Raw genomic sequence first — 19,613 nt, 5'->3', positions numbered from 1 at the left:
CTCGCGCGAGCGGCGGCGGCAGCGGCGGCGGCGGCGGCGGCTGCGGCCAAGCTGGGTCCGAGCATCCCGCGGCTCTGGACCCGCCCGGCCCGGACATGGCGACCGTCCGGGTCTCTCTGCGAGGTGCGCTGCTCCTTCTGCTGGCCGTGGCGGGGGTCGCAGAGGTGGCAGGGGGCCTGGCCCCGGGCAGTGCGGGTGAGTAACCTCCGGAGCAACGGTTCGAAGCTGTCGGGAGCGGCCGCCTCAGCGCTCCAAGATGGCGCGGGGCAGGGGGTGGGGGTGCGCGCGACCCCCAGACCCGGCCTACGTCCGGTGACCCCGGGACCTGAGGTCTCAGCGCTCCAGAGGCGGGTGCCGAGGCGGGGCGAGTGAGGAACTCTCTCCGCCCCAAGATCTTCCGAGCGGTGACTAGGGTTCAAGGCCTTGGTCTGTCACCCACCGACACGGGTCCCCTATTCGGCACTGACCCCTTCGCTTGCCTCTGGTGCATGTCAGAAAATGGTGCGACGCCCCTTCCCAGGATCGTCGCGAGGTTTGGATGGGATTTTGGATACACAGACGCCCTACTGCGGCCCCAGTTAGTTACTGTTACTTGTTACTTGACCCGCACTTGGTTCAGAACGACCTTGCCGGCGGTGAGCACTGACGGTCCCCACGGCCCGCCTGGTCGGTGTCCTGTCTCTCGGACAGGACTGGACTCGGGCAGGAGACATTAAAAATCAGTAAACCCTGCCCCCCGGGGGCTGGCAGGCTTGAGGAGAGGAATTCTTGCTCTACAAGAATTAAACCAAGGATGGATAGGAAACTGTTAAGTGCCTATTGATTGCTTTCCACTTGCTGGCCTTTTGAGTGTACCCCGTCTCCTTCCCTCCAAAAACTCTCTGGGTAGGAGATGGGGTACAGCAGGAGCTTGAAGTAACTCGAATTCAAGGCAGAAATGTCTGGAGGAAATGAAGGGCCGTGTATGAGTGCACAGAGGGAGAGAGAGGACATCCACCTAGGATGAGTGGAAAGTGGAGTGATTCCCCCTAGCTGTACTAGACATTAAAAGATGGCTAGGATGTGTGCATGCAAAAGTGGTGAAGTGCATTGCTTACAGGGAGAGACACCTGAAAAAAAAAAAAAAAAAAAAAAAAAAGCAAAGTCAACTGGGCGCGGTGGCTCACGCCTGTAATCCCAGCACTTTGGGAGGTGGAGGCGGGCGGATCCCTTGAGCCCAGGAGTTGGAGACCAGCCTGCTTAACATAGTGAAACCCCGTTCCGCTTCTACTAAAAATACAAAAATTAGCCGGGCGTGGTGGTGTATGCCTGTCATTCCAGCTACCCGCGAGGCTGAGATGGGAGGATTGCTTGAGTCCCGGGAAGTTGAGGCTGCAGTGATAGGCCACTGCCCTCCAGCCTTGGGAGTGAGACCCTGTCTCAAAAAAAAAAAAAAAAAAAAAAAAACAAAGTCAGTTCCAACAAGGGTGTTAACTATAGCTGGGCTTCAAATTTAGCTGTAAACTATCCCAAAGAAATAAAGAGAAAATGCTGTGCATTCTTGGCTAAATCAGATTACTTTTCTGGGCCCCATTTTTCTCCCTGTTAAATTAAAAGAGATTGAACTGAAACACTTACAAAATTATGAAATACTAGTTGTCCATTCTCCTCCCACAACCAGCCAGTTCTGCAGGAGGTAGTACAGTGGAGTGGTTAAGAACATTGAGCAAATTACTTAGCTTTAATCTTTTTGTGCTCAAATAGCCACATATATTATAAATGGTACCTCACAGATTTTATTATGACAATTAATCGAGTTAATACATGTCCAGCATTTCGCATAGTAAGCACTGAAATGTTAGCTATTAAGTATGTTTGGGAAATACTGCCCATGGTACCCTGTCTTATAAATTCACAAAACACATTAGATTCGCAGTAAAGGGTCCAAGGATTCCTGTGGTAAAACAAACAAAGTAACAAACAAAACAAGAAACTTTTTTGCCAGGGGAATGGCAGTAATTGCTAATGAGTATGAAGTTTCTTTTGAGAGTATTGAAAATGTTCTAAAATTAGATAATGGTGATAGCTACACAACTCTGTGAATATACTAAAAACAACTGAATTGTACACATTAAAAGGGTTAATTTCATGGTATACAAATTGTATCTCAATAAAGTTGTTACAGAAAGAAACTTGTTTGCTCATAAAATTCTTTTTTTCTTCATAACACCTAAAGCTCACTTCAGAAAACAGTGGGTTAGTTGATTTCTAAAGGCCCTTCTAAGTAAGTTCATGACAACAGAGTTTGCATTGTTTGATAAAAAGAAAAAAAAGATTCCAAGTTTGATCTACAAGTGAGACATGTTCCTTATACTAAATTCTAGGAAGCATATATTGCCTGGTTCCTTACATAAAGGACATTGAGTAATATAATGGACAAAGGTTTCCACTGTGAATTGTAGAAAGCATAGAAAATGCTTTTCAATCCTAAACAGAATTAAGAACAGAATATAAAATTATATTTCAGTGAAGGCTTTGCTTGTATTCCTGCTCAGTCTTCCTACCCCTTTCCTTAACCACATCCAAGACTGGGTACTTCTGTCTCCCGTGGTATAAGGCTTTGCAGGTTATTGACCCTGTCTACTATACAGCTTTGCAAATCTTATCTACCTTGATTTTTCCTGCTCCTGGGGGATGGAAAGTGTGAAAGTGAAATGATTTTCTCTTTGGAGAATGAGAAGGGACCCTATCCTGCAGTATCAGCATTGTGTGTCATGGCACCTGATAATGGCTCTATTTTTATGTAAGTTGCTTTGTAATAGTACAAAAGAGGGAAGGATATAACCTTAAGGGCCAGGTTTCAGTAAGTTGACATTTAAGGAATTGTGTAATAGCAAGCCTAGAATCCAGAAGAAGAATATAATGAATTTTAAGTTAGAAAAAGCAAACGCCTATCTGGAGCAAAGTAGTAAGAAACAAATTCTCTTACCAAAGAAGTATCTTGGCCCACACTGTAGAAAGAGCTAGAATTGGTGATAGACCAGACATGACAGTTTATTCTGGTATGCAGCTAAAAGTTTCTGTCTGGCATCCATAAATTTAAGCAATCTTTCATTAATCATACTTTTCACCGTGTGCCACTTACAGAAGAAAGTGGGAAGAGGTCAAGGAGTTTATTTTTATATATTATAAATGTGGTCTTTAAAAGAACAAAAGAGATACTATGGGGTTTGTTTATCCAAAGAATACTATATGAGTACTTATTATATGTCAGGCACTGTTCCAGGTGCAGAGCTGCTGCTCCAAGGAGCTTACATTCTAGGAGAGAGGTGATAGACCATAAATAGATAAATACATAACAAAATGATTTCTAGGTATGATAAGGATGCTATGAAGGAACTAAACCCAAATGGCTAACACAGAGAATTGTGTGAGTGGAGTGGGAGTAATTCTTTATGTACAAAAACTTCAAAAGAGTTTGTAAGAGCTGCCTCTTTGAGAAGGTGAAGTTTAGAACTGAGATCTGAAGGCTGAGAAGGTGGTGGATATTCTTATGAAAGACAGGGGTGAGGTCCAGGATGTGCAGAAGCCTTAAGGCATAAGGAACAGAAGGTTATATGGTTGGAATATAGTGACCAACAGAGTGTGCTAGGGCTAGATGGTGCGGAGCCTTGCAAAAAAACGCATAAGGATTATAGATTTTATTCTGTGCACAGAGAGAAACCAATAGAGTTTTAAGTAAAACTAGTATGATTTTATTTCTATTTTAGGTCACTCTTGCTGCTGAATGAAAAAAAGTATTGTAGTGGGTAAGAGTATAAGCAGGATGTCTGGAAGGCCATTGTAGTAGTTCAAGCAGGAGTTAAGGGTTGACTCAAGAGTAGAGTGGTGTGGAGATAGGAGAGGGGTTATTTAAAATATCTTGCTGATGGATTGGATGTGGGAAGTGAGGGAAGAAGGAATTAAGGATTACTCATAGGTTTTCTTTGTCGTAATTTAATAAAAGTTGATGCCATTTACTGAAGTAGGGAAGATGGAGGAAAAGCATTTTGGAGGAGGGTCTGAAGGTAAGGAAAGGAGAGAATAAAAAGTTCTATTTTGTACATGTTTAGGATGAATATTAGTAATAATTGCACTAGGTCCATTGCTTATTAAGCCAAGTTCCATGCCTATGAGTAGCCCATTTAGCAAATATTTATTAAGTTATTAATACTGATAGACACTGTGATAGGAAGAGGTATAAAGTGGTAAGCAAAAATAAGGGCTTAAGTTTAGTGGGAAATTCAGACAGGAAATATCACCCCAAAATGTATAATACCTACATTGCTAATATGTAGTTATATTAGTACATACCTATTTATATCCTAAATCTGAAGAATACATTTGAGGAAAAGGCATGTGGTTTCATCAGGTATATAGCACATAGTATGATAGATGCTGTAAAGCACATAGATAACTCGAACAATACTATAAGTGGAGTATTAAGAGATGTGTTCTGACCATGAGATAATTGAAAGCTACACTTTTAGATCCTTTGTTTAGAGATGGGAGCCCTGCCGCAGAGTGGGGAAGGGAATTATCTAAGAGTACTGACTGTTAGCGTCTGGGAAGAGGACTTCAAAAGAGTCATTTGCTTTAGTTGTTTCATAATGATGAATGTCTAGGTTATGGCTCTTTTGACTCTAAGGAACAAAACCCCAAATAAGTCAGGATTAGGGAGCTGGTTATATAGCATTTAACAGGAAATCACATGGAAAGCCAAGGGTAGGAAATTCAGCACATCTCTACCTCAGGTACTGCTACAGGAACTAGAAAGTTGACAGGAACCAAGACTGACAGGAAATTAGACTTCCTGTGTGTTTTTTTAGAGACAATCTCTATCTCACATGGCTTCTCTCTGTGCATCTCTTCCAGTTTCCTCTCTCCCTCATTCAGCTTCCTTTTTTTTTTTTGCACATGGTTTCCATACACTCATAAAATGTCAGCTTCCCAGCCCCAGCTCTTCTTGACCTTGTAGCTGCAGAGCCCACCACCAACTGGCTGCCTGCCTCTTACCTGAGTGTATGATTTAGTCCAATTTATCTTTTGATTTAAAAATCATATGATGTTTTCTAAATTATAGGTGAGTTACCATATGAGATATGGTACTGAAGTAGTATTAATATAGTGAGAGAAAATTTTTTGTACTTTTTTCCTGTTAAAAAGGCATTGTATAACTATAGGATATTACTACTTTTTTAAAATAGGTTTTAGGGGAACAGGTGGTGTTTGGTTACATGAATAAGTTCTTTAGTGGTGATTTCTGAGATTTTGGTGCACCCATTACTAAAATGTACCCAGTGTGTAGTCTTTTATCCCTCACCCCCCACTCACTCTTTCCCCGCCGCCAGAGTCCCCAAAGTCCATTTTATTGTTCTTATGCCTTTGTGTCCTCATAGCTTAGCTGCCATTTATAAGTGAGAACATACAATGTTTGGTTTTTCATTCGTGGGTTACTTCACTTAGAATAATGGTCTCCAACTCCATACAGGTTGCTGCAAATGCCATTATTTCATTCGTTTTTATGGCTGAGTAATATTCCATGGTGTGTGTCTCTGTGTGTGTGTGCATGTGTGTGTGTGTGTACACACATATACTACATTTTCTTTATCCAATGGGCATTTGGGCTGATTCCATATTTTTGCAGTTGCTAATTGTGCTGCTGCACACATGTACCACATTTTCTTTATCCACTTGTTGATCGATGGGCATTTGGGCTGGTTGCATATTTTTGCAGTTGCTAATTGTGCTGCTATAAGCATGAGTGTGCAAGTGTCTTTTTCATATGACTTCTTTTCCTCTGGACAAATAGCTAGTAGTGGGATTGCTGGGTCAAATGGTAGATCTATTTTTATTTCTTTAAGGAATCTCCCTACTGTTTTCCATAGTGGTTGTACTAGTTTACATTCCTACCAGCAATATAAAAGTGTTCCCTTTTCACCACATCCACTCCAACATCTGTTATTTTTTAATTTTTTAATTATGACCATTCTTGCAGGAGTAAGGTTTTGATTTGCATTTCCCTGGTAATTAGTGTCGTTGAGCATTTTTTCATATATTTGTTGGCCATTTGTATATCTTCTTTTGAGACTGTCTATTCATGTCCTTAGCCCACTTTTTAATGGGTTGTTTGTTTTTTTCTTGCTGATTTGTCTGAGTTCCTTGTAGATTCTGGATGTTAGTCCTTTGTCAGATGCATAGTTTGCAAAGATTTTCTCCCACTCTGTGGGTTGTCTGTTTATTCTGCTGATTATTTCTTTTGCTGTGCAGAAGCTTTTTAGTTTAATTAAGTCCCATGTATTTATCTTTGATTTTGTTGCTTTTGCTTTAGGGTTCTCGGTCATAAAGTCTTTACCTAATTCAATGTCTAGATGGGTTTTGCCGATGTTATCTTCTAGAATTTTTACGGTTTCATGTCTTAGAATTAAGTCTTTGATCAATCTTGAGTTGATTTTTGTATGAGGTGAGAGACAAGACTCCAGTTTCATTCTTCTATGTAGAGTTTGCCAATTATCCCAGCACTATTTGTTGAGTAGGATGCCCTTTCCCCACTTTACGTTTTCGTTTGTTTTGTCAAAGATCAGTTGGCTGTAAGTATTTGGCTTTATTTCTGGGTTCTCTATTCTGTTCCTGTGTGCCTATTTTTATACCAGTACCATGCTGTTTTGGTGACCACAGCCTTGTAGTATAATTTGAAGCTTCCATATGAATTTTAGGATTGAAATTGAAATTTTAAGAACTAGAATTGTTTTTTCTAGTTCTGTGAAGAATGATGATGGTATTTTGATGGGAATTGCATTGAATTTGTCTATTGCTTTTGGCAGTATGGTCATTTTGAGAATATTGATTCTACCCATCCATGAGCATGGGATATGTTTCCATTTGTTTGTGTTGTCTGTGATTTCTTTCAGCAGTGTTTTGTAGTTTTCCTTGTAGAAGTCTTTCACCTCCTTGGTTAGGTATATTCCTAAGTATTTTGTTTTATTTTTTGCAGCTATTATAAAAGAGGTTGAGTTCTTGATTTGATTCTCAGAGTGGTCACTGTTGGTGTATAGCAATGCTACAGATTTTATAACTTGATTTTGTATCCTGAAACTATTGAATTCATTTATCAGATCTAGGAGCTTTTTGGATGAGTCTTTAGGGTTTTCTAGGTATATGAACATATCATCAGCAAAGAGCAACAGCTTGACTTCCTCTTTACCAATTTGGATGCCCTTGATTTCTTTCTCTTGTCTATTTGCTCTGGCTGGGAATTCCATTATTCCTTATTAATCAATGAATCTAATTTTTGAGCTGACCACTGTGCTAATTGTACCAAGAAGCTTACAGTCAATCTGAGGATACCAAGAGAACCCACATGAAATGATTAGAGAAGAGTTAAGTGTTAAAGTTTCCAACTCTCACTAGAATAGTAGGGTCTTAAATAACAAAAAACATCAACAAGGCCTAGAGTTGTTGGAGAAGAAAGGCTTACTAAGAATTAAGATGGTAGTTAAGCCTTGCAATATGTTTGGAGTCAGCAGGAAGTGGGCATCAAGCATTTCAGTCAGAGGACTGTGTTCTAGGTAAGTGTAGATTTTCTTTGCTAAAAGTAATAGAAGTTTAGGGAAGGGAAGGCTAGAAAAAGACTTTGAAATTTTAGAATTGGAATAGCAGGAAGCCAGTGTAGGCCCTTGATTAGAAGAGTGATGTCATGAAAGGTCTATTAAAAAAAGTAATCTGGCAGTCATATTGGTACTACAATTGACTTAATATAATTGGCTGCTGCAGCAGTGCAATATGAGGCAAGCAGTAGAGAAGGATATCTGTAACTTGCAAATGATTCGGGAAAAAAACAAAATATGTATTTATCCAACATACATACAGATAGATATGGCAGTATGACAAGAAGTTAGCAATGTTGAATCGAGGTGGTGGGTATGTGGGTAATCCTCTCACTATTTGGCTCTTCCTCGGCTAACTGTATACTTTATCTGACATGCAGTATATCTGACATGCAGATATACCCACATGTATATTTTTAAAGGGTTAAATGTGACAATTGCATGAATGTATTTATAAGTTAAAGTTACAGTTCTCATTTAAATGTTTTAAGTGATTGTTGTTTTCCAAGTTGTTTTGAAAATAAAATTTGGTTAAAATAAGATTTTACATTAAAAAACAGATTTTTAAATTAATTTTTTAAATTCAGAATGACCTTTTTCCAGTATCAACTCAGATTTAGTTTTTTCTCCTGAAGTGTGTAATACACAATGCATGTGCACGCACACACATCTATGTATGTATATGTGTGTGTATATATATATTTATACACATACACACTGTTTTAGTTCTTTACGAAGACATTAATTAGAGGGAATCTTTTTTTTAGGAAACAAGAATGGCTTTTCATTAACCAACTGGATTATAGCTTTTGTGAGACATCTGTGGCAAAATCCCTTTTAACTTCAAAAATCTTATAATTCTATGGATGTTTCTTAGTTTTGGATTAGCGTGTATATTTGTTTTTTTAAAGCTAGTTGGCTTTAGAAGCTGCGTTTTTCTGCATGTGGCTGGAGCATGTGCTTCCTGCTTACTTGCCTGTCTTTAGTATACACATGGCCAAAACCAGCAGCTGAAACTTGATGTTTCTAATTATTGGATAATTCTGCTTGCATATTTTCAGGCTACACTAATACCTTTTTAAGCCCAAAAGTGTGGCCTTTAGTAATCAATTTTAATTTTATTAATTTTATAATCACAGACTGTTGGAATAAGAATGTAAGATACGACACTCATACTGATGTCTTTAATGAAGATAACACTGTGTTTTTTATTTTCATCATAGCAGTATCACATTTTATTTTGAACTGTTCCATCTTTATCTGTTCAATTCTGTTTTACGAGAATAAGCAGAGTTTTAAACTATTATTCTTGAAGAATATATTAGGATCAAATTATAAACCCAGAATATATCTAGAATTTGTTATCTTATAGAAAGCATTAGGCCTGGCAGAGTTTTGTTTTGTTTTGTTTTTGTGTACTGTAATAGTTGAATGACCCAATTAATCCCTTTTAGTTGCTCTGAAAAAGATAGACCCTTAATTGCCACATTAATTGCATTTGAATTCTTCTCCCATTCATAACAAAGTCATATGAATGGATGCCTATTTGTAGACATTTATTTCTTGAAAAATATGCAATGTTAAATATTCTAATAAGCTTTTACTATTTCAAAGGAAGAAAAATGTGTGCTGATCCAATAATGGCTAAGGGTAAGAAGAAAGTGTAGAAAATGTGATGGAGCAGAGGTCCCCTGTCCTGTTCGTGGAGAGTGGCAATCCTCTCAAGGGAAGACATAACACTGTTATAGGAGAACGTTTGGTTGGGAGAGGGAGAGGAGTTACTACCAGAAGACTTTAGGCTGCCCCCTTTCATCACATTTTGTCAGAAGTATCAGAAAGTCTTTTGGAAAGACTAGAAGGAATATATGCCAAAATGTCAACAGATGTTGTGGCAGGACAGTGGAAATATAATTTTCTTTTCTTGTTTTCCAAATTTTGAGGTTTTTTTAAATGAAAAAAAGAATTGTTTTAAAAATTTAACTTTGAGGGATACTCCCCTATAAATTTGACCTTCACCATTAAATAGGAAAAAAGGCTTTTATAGTTATATTTTTAGTAAAACCTCTGCTAGTTGCGTTTTAATTATAACACATTTTGTGTTTCTGTTCTAAATAGACCTTTGCTCTGAGAAACTGTTTTTCAAAAATCCCTAGGCCCAAATCAGACTTCTCTCTGCCTGATTGTTTACTTTTGCTGAGCCTTTTCTGTTTATTGGGACCATATGTTATCCTGAATTATCTTTGCTTACAACCAGCAGGATTTTCTGTCCTCATATGACCTTTGTGTTGGAGGCTAGTAGTAGAAAGTGCAAACTTCTAGAGCTCTTCGAAAGAGCGCATCAATATCACTCAGGAGAGCCTTTTTTCCTGACTATCCTCCCAATCTAATGAGGGTAGGGACATAGCAGAGTCTTAGGAGATGGATGTAGTTTGGTGTGGCATTGAAGAGGAGTTGTTATAAGAAAGCTTTGGCCAGGTGTGGTGGCTCATGCCTGTAATCCCAGCACTTTGGGAGGCCAAGGCAGGTGGATCACTTGAGGCCGGAAGTTCAAGACCAGCCCAGACAACATGGCAAAACCCCATCTCTACTAAAAATACAACAGCCAGGCACGGTGGTACACTCCTGTAATCCCAGCGATTAATACTTGGGAGGCTGAGGCACAAGAATCACTTGAAGATGGAGGTTGTAGTGAGCCAAGATGGCACCACTCCAGCCTGGGTGACAGCACGAGACTCTCAAAAAAAAAAAAAAGAAGAAAACAAACCCCCATGATGTGCGTTGGTCCTCCCTTTGTGTTTAGCCCCCTTCATAGAAAGTAACTACAGACCTTACGCAATCAAAGTTACATTTTTTTTCTTCCTAAATGTAGTGAAATTTTTATGTGTTTCTTCAGAATTTTGTAAAACCCAAATGTTTTTAAGAACTTCAAGACACGTTTGACATAGGGATTAGTATTAGGAAAGCCAGTCTCAAAAAAAAAAAAAAAAAAAAAAAAAAAAAGCCAGCCCCACAACAGTTTTTTATGAAACTAAGCTATAGTAATATGGCAGTAACATCCTAGACCCTGTCATTGTTTTATGGAAAAATTATTTCCAATTTCAAACTTAGAAACCTGGTTGGTAAGATCTGAAGAGGACTTCTTTTATTCATTTGTTTATTCATTCATTTCTCCTCAATACCAATTACTTTTATCTAATATGTATACTGAAGTTGTATAGATTTCATTTGAAGAGAGGATTATGTTGCATACACACCACAGACACACAGGTTAAATATATATAAATGTAAAAACAGGTGTTTTAAACCATTGTACGAGATCTACCTGCCTGAAATGTAGTATTTTTCCCTCCTGTGTCTTTTGACTTGCCAATTCTAGACAGCTGCTGACCATTCCAACTCTATTCTCTTTTCAGTCTTCTGCACTCTACAATAGTTACATGCCTCTGATGATTATTGCTATAGTCAATTTATGAATTCCTCTGGAGCCATAATGCTGCTTGGCAACCTTTTTCCTTTTCTCTAATTTGACATTTCTTTCTCTAAGTTGATGAAGCAGTGTTGTTTTGAACACAGGTTTGAGAAACATATTTATAGTTGTTTCCTTTCTCTATTTTCCAAAGTGACTGTTTCAGATCTCTATAATTTCAACCCAAGCCCCTAACCCTATCTCAGCCCTATTTATTTTCAGATCTAATCACTATTTCACTGAGAAAATGAGATGCTGTCAATTTCCTTGTTAATTTATCGGTGTCCTTGAGTTCTTTACTCTTGTCTAGGTTTTGTCCTACTACCAAATAGTAACCTGGGTGAAGTTAGAGAGCATAACTTTTGTTCACTATTGTATCCCTATTCCTAAACACAATGCCTCTTTTTAAAATCCACATACCCTTCTAGGAACAACCTTGTTTCTCTATATTCTGTTTTACTTCCAACTGGATATAATATAATTCAGTTCTGCCACCGAGAATCAGCATCTACCCCGCAAGTTAAAGGGCATGGTCCCCAACAAGATTGCCCTTACTCCAAACACTGGTTTCAGTTCAAGGATCCCCAGGCTGCCCACACTTTTGACCAACTGGCTATAAATCCAGGGTTCCCATGACCCCCTCAGGTTCAATAATTTGCTAGACGAACTCACAGAACTCTAGGAAGCACTATACTTTAAATAATGGTTTTAATATAAAGGGTACAATTCAGGAGGACCAGCCAAATAAAGAGCTTCATAGGGTAAGATCTAGGAGGGAATGCAGAGCTTCTGTGTCCTCTTGTGGAATCAGGTGCATCATCTTCCCAGTACATCAATGTGTTCAACCAGAAAAGCTCCACTGAGCTTCTATGTCCAGAGTTTTGATTGGGGTTTCATTACATAGGCATACTTGATTGAATTATTGGTCATATGGTTGAGATCAATCTGTAGTCCCCCTTCAATCCCCGGAAGTTGGGAGGTCAGATTGATACCATGTGGCTAAAAGCCCCACCAGCTCTTTAAACATATGGCTGTTCTTTCTAGTGTTGCCAGCCCCCATCCTGAACCTATTTAGGTCAGGGGTGTCTAATCTTTTGGCTTCCCTGAGCCACATTGGAAGAACTGTCTTATACCACACATAAAATACACTAACACTAATGATAGCTAATGAGCAGCAAAAAAAAAAAAAAAGTTTTAAGAAAGTTTACCAATTTGTGTTGAACCACATTCAAAGCTGGGCCTGGGCTACATGCGACCCATGGGCCACCGTTTGGGCAAGCTTGATAGGGGAGACCGTGGGTCACCTTATTAGCATGACAAAGACACTCCTATTACTCAGGAAATTCCGATGATTTAGAGTCTCCCTCCCAGGAACCAGGGAGAAAGGCCAGTCAGATTATTTATTATACAATGTTCTACAACTGCTCAAAAGTAGAATTCCTGAAAAGAATTGTCTGTATTTTCTTTTCTTGAATTCTCTCTTGAACTCACTTCAGTCAGGCTTTTGCCCTTTATTTCACATTGATGACACTTATTTAAGGTCATCATCAATATCTTTCACATTGCCAAATACTGTGATCAGTTTGAAATCCTCTTTACTTGATAGCAGTATCTAACATGGTTAACATCTTCTTGAAACATTTTATTTGGCTTTTTGGATACCATTCTTTCTCTTAATTATCTTCACATACATTGATCACTGTCACCTGTCTCTGAAGGATGGCATGCAGTGCTCAGTTCTCAGATCTCGTCGCTCCCAGATGCCATCGTGGCTTTAAATATCATCTACGTAGTGTGACTCCCAAATTCCCATCTCCAGTTTGGAGTCTTCCCGAGCTCATATATTCAACTCCCTACTCAGTATATTCTTTTAGATATATAATAGGCATCTCAAAATTATATCTAAAACTGAATTTCTAATCATCTCTCTCTCTCTCTCTGAGATCTCCTCCCTTAGTCTTTTCCATTTCAGTTAATGGTATTTCTAGATATTTCTGTTTTCCCACTTTCTTGGACCAAAAACCTTAGAGTCGTTCTTAATTCTTTTTCTTCCATGTTTCACTTCCAATCCATTAGCATATCCTGTCAGCTTTATAGTCATAATATATCCAGATTCAGACTACTTAATACCATCTCCACTGCTTCCACCCTCGTTGAAGACACTACAGTCTCTTATCGAGACTACTGCAATAGCTTATTAGTGTTTCCTCCCTTAGTCCTATGTATTATATTTTTAACACAGGAACCAGAGTGGTCTTTTTAAAATGTTATTCTGATTATGACATGCTGCTCAGAACCCGGTAGTGGTTTACATCCTTCTCAGAGTAAAAGCCAAAGTTCTTAACGATGGCCTATAGAGACCTGTATGATCTGGTCCCCCTCTCTCATTGCATTATGTCCTACTCTACCCTTCAGTCATTCTTTTCTAGCCACACTCTTTGCTCTTCTTTGAACACACCAGAAACTTTGCACTTGCTGTTTCCGCCTTTTGGAAAATTCACTGTGGCTTGTTCCGTTACTTTAAGGTATCTGCTTGAGTGACATCTTTTCAGTGAAGCCTTCCTAGCCTGCCCTATAAAATAACCACTCACTCCCATACACACATCCTCCTTACTCTTTAACCTACTTTATTATTGCCATAACATTTACCACCATTTCACATTCATATTCTCTCTCTCTGTCTCCATATATATATATATGTGTGTATGTGTGTGTGGATACATATATAGTTTAATATCTGCTCTTTAATGTAATCTTCAAGAGGACAGAGACTTTTTTTTTTTTTCAATGAATGATCAATGCCTAGTACTTAAGCTGCTCATAAAATTTTTTAAGTTAATAAATATCTTGGAAGCAGAAATATTCCCTGTTTCTTTCCAGGGATAGTGCCTTCTCATATACACTTGGTTTTATCCCCTTTGGAGTCCTCTTGAGACTTGTTCTGTCAGAGTAACATTAGCTCTCTACTGCTCTTTTCTGTCTGTAAAGAAGGTCAAGTCTTTTCCACTCTGAAAAGGGGAAAACTTGTAACCTTGCATCTTTATATGATTACTACTCTTTTCCTTCCCATCGCCGCTAGACTTCTTATGACTTTATTTTTGATGTCTGTACTTCCTCACCTGTGGTTTACACCTTAATATCATTCACTTCTACCAGTTCCATAGAAAGTGCCTGTAAAGCTAATTAGTAAAACCATTTCCTTTTTTCGTTCTTCAGTCTAACTTGAGTTTTGTGGTGCATGACACTACTACTTCTCCTCTGATGCCACTCTCATGGTTAACCTACCTTTCTGACTCTTCCATCTCAGTCTCTTTCCTTTCTTGCCATATCTCAGATGTTGCTCTTCTTTAGAATCTGGTGCTATATTCTCTTCTCACTAGAAACTCTCCCTAGACAATAGCATTCATTTCCATATACTCCTTTATGCTGATGAGTTCCAAATTTGTATCTTTAGGCTTGGCTTTACCTGAATTCCAGACCTGAATTTCTGACTTTACTGGAATTTCCACCAGGATATTCTATAGGAACCTCAGATTCACATGCTCAAAACAAAATTCACTATCTTTTTATCAGTTGACTTTTTATTATTGGTTTAATAATAGCTCTAGTCCATATGGTAATTGTAAGGATTAGATAAGAAAAAATGGCTGGGCGCGGTGGCCCACACGTGTGATTCCAGCACTTTGGGAGGCTGAGGCGGGTGGATCACGAAGTCAGGAGATCGAGACCATCCTGGCTAACACGGTCAAACCCTGTCTCTACTAAAAATACAAAAAATCAGCTGGGCATGGTGGGGGGCACCCGTAGTCCCAGCTACTTGGAAGGCTGAGGCAGGAGAATGGCGTGAATCCGGGAGGCAGAGCTTGCAGTGAGCCATGATCGTGCCACTGCACTCCAGCCTGGGCGACAGAGCGAGACTCCATCTCAAAAAAAAAAAAGAAAGAAAATGCATACAACAAACTTATTCAAATTCTGGGACATAGAAAGCACACACTAAATAGTAGCTATTATTATTACATGACAGTCTCCCCTGTTAGACTGCAAGCTTCTTGAGGACAGGGACCATGTCCTCAAACCTAACACTGTCCTTTACTTGTAATAGGTGCTCAGTAAAGGTTTGTTGAGTTAAAATGAATAATGATAATAATAATCTACTGAATAAATGGTTTGTGTAACCATCTGAATTAGCTTAGTCATCTTGTTTAACAGTGGAACAACATTTGATGTTTATTTTTTTCTCTCTAGGTGCATTGTGTTGTAATCATTCAAAGGATAACCAAATGTGCCGTGATGTATGTGAACAGGTAAGACTGCATAATAATTACAGAGGCAGCCAGATACAGTGGTTCATGCCTGTAATCCCAGCACTTTGGGAGACCAGGGTGGGAGGATTGCTTAAGGCCAGGGGTTCAGGACTAGCCAGGACAACATAGCAAGACCCCTGTCTCTAAAAAAATAAAAATAAATAAAATTATAGAGGCTACTAGTTATACAACTATTTATTAAGTATAATTGTTTTTGGAGAAGTCTGTTGGATAGTACCTTAACTAAGTGTCCAGGGTTCACATCACCAATAATGGGGCAAAGTAACTGTCTCCTGACATGATACACTGAGAAGGAAAATATTATAGAATTCCTGCCAAAAATGCGTAATTTGAATTATGAAGAAATAATCGGGCAAACCCAGTTTGAGGAATATTCCTCAAAACATCAATGTGTACTCTTTAAAAATGTCAGTGTTATAAAAACAAAGAATGATGAGTTAATGGGTGCAGCACACCAACATGGCACATGTATACATATGTAACAAACCTGCACATCGTGCACATGTACCCTAGAACTTAAAGCATAATAAAAAGAAAATGCAAAATAAAATAAAATGCTAAAAAAAAATAAAGGCTAAGAAGCTGTTACAGATTAAAGGAAACTAAAGAGATGTGACAACAAAATGCAATATGCGATCCTTGATTGGATCCTGGAATGAAAGAAAATTGCTATAAAGGACATTATCAGGATAAATTGGTAAAATTTGAATATAAAGTGGATATTAAATAATAGTATTATACCAATACTGTGGTTCTGAATTTGGTGATTATATTGTGGTTGGGTATGATGGTGTCCTTGTTCTTAGGAGGTACATGGTAGGATTTAGAAATGAATGAACATAATGTCTATAACAAATTCTAACAGTCCTTCAAAATAATACTGTGTAATAATAATTTGTGTATATATAAAGAGAATTAAAGCAAATGTTGCAAAGTGTTAAGGATGGATGCATCTTGATGAAGACCATGTAGGTATTCATTGTACTATTCTTAAAAGTTGTCTGTAGGTTTGAATTTTTCTGGTTGAACCTGTTCATGAAAGTTCCACTGAAGCACTACCCATTCATAAAGTCCTACCTTTCTTTCAGTCTTGATCATGTATGTCTAGCCTTAGCACTCCAGAAATAATAGTCTCAATCATCTTTTAGAGGAATCTTCAAGTAATAACCTGAATCTTGTTATTTTTAAAACTGAGAGAACTACTTAACTGGGACTATAACTTCTCATAAGCAATAATAACGTAGACATAGAAAGATTTTGCAAGATATGGTCTGCTTATAAGACATGACACTGATTCAGTTCATCTAAATGGCTGCTAGAGAATTCAGTGACATGTCAAATAACTGTTGCAAATTAAGTTTGCTGCACATTTACTGCCAGAAGAATAGCTTTTTAAAGCAAAAATGGCCCCTTGATGATATCATAAGGAAGCTTTTAAAGTAGCTCTGCTACTTTGGGAAACATGGCTTACCTGACTTTTCACTTTGTTTCTTGCTTTTCTACTGACGTTCTATAGGGTGAATGATTTTAGGAGGTATCTTGTAATGAGGCACCAGCAGCAGGCAAGGTCTAATTTCTTAAAATCTGGAATATTAGAAATTCTATAACTTAGCAAATTAATTGAATACTATAATCACCCTAATAAAGAACATTCTTCCCCAACCAAGTTCATAACTAATTGAGAAATAAGGGAGATAGATCCAAAAATATTACTTTTATTACTAGTTACACAGATGTCGAATGTGACTTTTATCTCTACGCACACACTAAGTGACAGAATTATACTTACTCCCAGAGAGGAGAGGTAAGGGCTGTGTTACATATGTTTACTTTCTCCTACCAAATTCAGTGGTCAGCTGAGTCAGCCGTCCTGATCATGGGAGAAGTGTTATCAGGGGTGTGGAGAGAGACCAGGGCTGTTAAAACTCATAGAGCTCACTTCAAAGAGAAGGAAATACTGTGAGTAAGGAATCATTATTTCTTCAACCAGTAGGGAATGCAGACAGGATGGAGTCTTCATGACATTTAGATTTTGAACTGAGTAAACAGCATTCTTGATGACTCTAGGAGGTTAGGGAAAAGATTTGGTTTGAGGAGAAGGTGAGCTGTTGAATTATCATGAAAACCACTATGTGAAGATAGAGATTTGGAATTAAAACTTTTGGAATTTGAATTTAGGTAAGAAGTCAGGGCTGGTGGCTTATAATATTCAGCAAAATACATGTGATGGTTTACAGTGAAACTGTCAACAAATGTCAGATGCCAAAGAAAAGTCAAGGAGTTTGAGATCTGAGAAAAGACCCTTAGTTTTTTTTTGTTTTTTGTTTTTTGTTTTTTTTAAAGAGCCAGTTAGTGGAGATTCTAAAAACATCTCCCTGCACCAGGGATTTTTGTTTCTTTTGTTTATGATGAATTACTTGGTGCCTAGAACAGTTAGAACAGTATCTAACACTCAAAACTCTCAATAAATATTTCTAGATCGACTGGAGCAGCGGAGCTAAAAGTCACACTGCAATCATTAAAACTTTTAATAAAACATTTGTAGTTACGTAATTTTCAGACTTACAAAATGTATTCCGTTTTTGCATATGTCTTACCTGTATATATTATGAATTCCTTGAATATAGGGATCGTGTCTTATTTGCCTATGTTGTACTCATGTCCCTGCTCATGCAAACTGATTAGTTAATATTTTTGAGTTGATTGGTGAAGAAGTGGATACAATGAAAGGAAAAAGCTGTTAAAGTCTGTAAGTGCAGGAAGTAATGATTTGTTTCAAGATGAAACATTTTTACTTGTTTGAAGACAAAGGAAAAATGAGTTATGACAGAGAAAGGAGATAAGTATGGGTAAAAAACTTCTCAAAATTCAAGACTGTAAACCCTAGGATCTGATAACTTCTGCCTTGAGTGGCATACAAGTTTGGTTATTAAATTTTTTGCTCTGAGATGATTTGTATAATTATAGTATGTATTCTAGTATGTATTCTGAATAAGGATTCATCTTTCTTTTTAAGTGTGATTACTAGTTGTTTAGCAAGAAAAGTGACTTTATATTCAAGTCTACCTTATTATCTGAAAGTTTACATAGTACGTGCTGGTTTCTTTAAGCTAAATGTATTCCTAATAAGTATATGTTTATCAGTTTAATTCATTCGACTTTATAGAATCATAATTTTAGAGACAGAAGGGACCCAATAAATTATCTAACTTTTTAATTTTGCTTATTAGCTATTCAGGAAACCAGAAACTGTGACTTAAATTTTATTTTACGCTTTTCCCTAAGTGTCATGCCCTTTACTATATCCGTTTACATACATTATTTCATTTAATTCTTACACCCAGCCCTTGAAAGAGGTATTGTCATTATTTGTATATTATAAGTAAAGAAATTGAAACATAGAAGACTTAAATAACTTACCAAGGCCCTAAGCCAATAACTTAAGGAACAGGGACTCAGACTCAAATGTGTCTGATTACAAAGCCATACCCTTAGCCACCAGGATATAACTACCTCCTGTGAGGCCAAGTAGTTTGCCCAACGGTATTCAGAGTATATTTCCAACTCTCAGTTCCATATTCTTTGCATTGTTCTAAGCTGTTTCAAGTGCTTGTAGTGTTTTTGCGTTTTGTTGTTGTTGTTGTTGTTGTTGAGGGGAGATGGAATTGCAGAAAGAAGATACGAGTGAGAGAGCGTAGCCTTCCCTGTGCTTTTTCCTAGTCTGCTACCAATGTCATATCTTTCATTTTTTCTTCCTCTTTTTTTCACTCTTTACCTTTCATTGTTGTCTTTTCAATTGATTTTCTTTTCTTTCACTCTTTTATCTTTTATAATAGAAAACTTTAAGTATATACAAAGGTAGAGAGAAAAGTGTAATAAACCCCCATATTCAGCTTCAACATTATTAAGTCATGACCAGTTGTGTTTCATTTAATTCTCTCTTTTTACTTTCCCCACTATATTGAGGCAAATTTATGTAGCAGCAAAATCTCAATTGTCATATTATTTGATACATAAATTTTCCGTTTGGAGCTACAAATAATAAGTCATTTAAAAAAAGAGATAACCGCAATACTGTTTTACTTCTTTGAAAAGGTAATATTCAAAATCTAGTTATTCAGATTTCTTAATTATTTTATAAGGTTTTTTTAGTTTGGATCAGAATTCAAGTGATATGTGTGTGTATATATATATATA

At 37.8% G+C, this 19,613-nt stretch overlaps 1 protein-coding gene across 2 annotated transcripts in view; it reads left to right on the top strand.

Moving 5' to 3' along the window:
* Positions 1-9: 9 nt before the first annotated feature.
* RECK (reversion inducing cysteine rich protein with kazal motifs) overlaps positions 10-19,613 on the top strand; it is an 88,500-nt gene continuing 68,896 nt past the window's right edge. For both annotated transcript variants that reach the window (XM_017892651.1, XM_017892650.1), the window contains exons 1-2: positions 10-195; positions 15,337-15,395. In XM_017892651.1, coding sequence (XP_017748140.1) covers positions 96-195; positions 15,337-15,395 — 159 coding nt within the window. In that variant the 5' untranslated portion in view covers positions 10-95. The remainder of the gene's footprint in view (positions 196-15,336; positions 15,396-19,613) is intronic.

Source organism: Rhinopithecus bieti, unplaced genomic scaffold, assembly GCF_001698545.2.
Source record: "Rhinopithecus bieti isolate Rb0 unplaced genomic scaffold, ASM169854v2 scaffold_22453, whole genome shotgun sequence".
NCBI lineage: Eukaryota > Metazoa > Chordata > Mammalia > Primates > Cercopithecidae > Rhinopithecus > Rhinopithecus bieti.
This window is presented reverse-complemented; position numbering and strand designations above follow the sequence as displayed.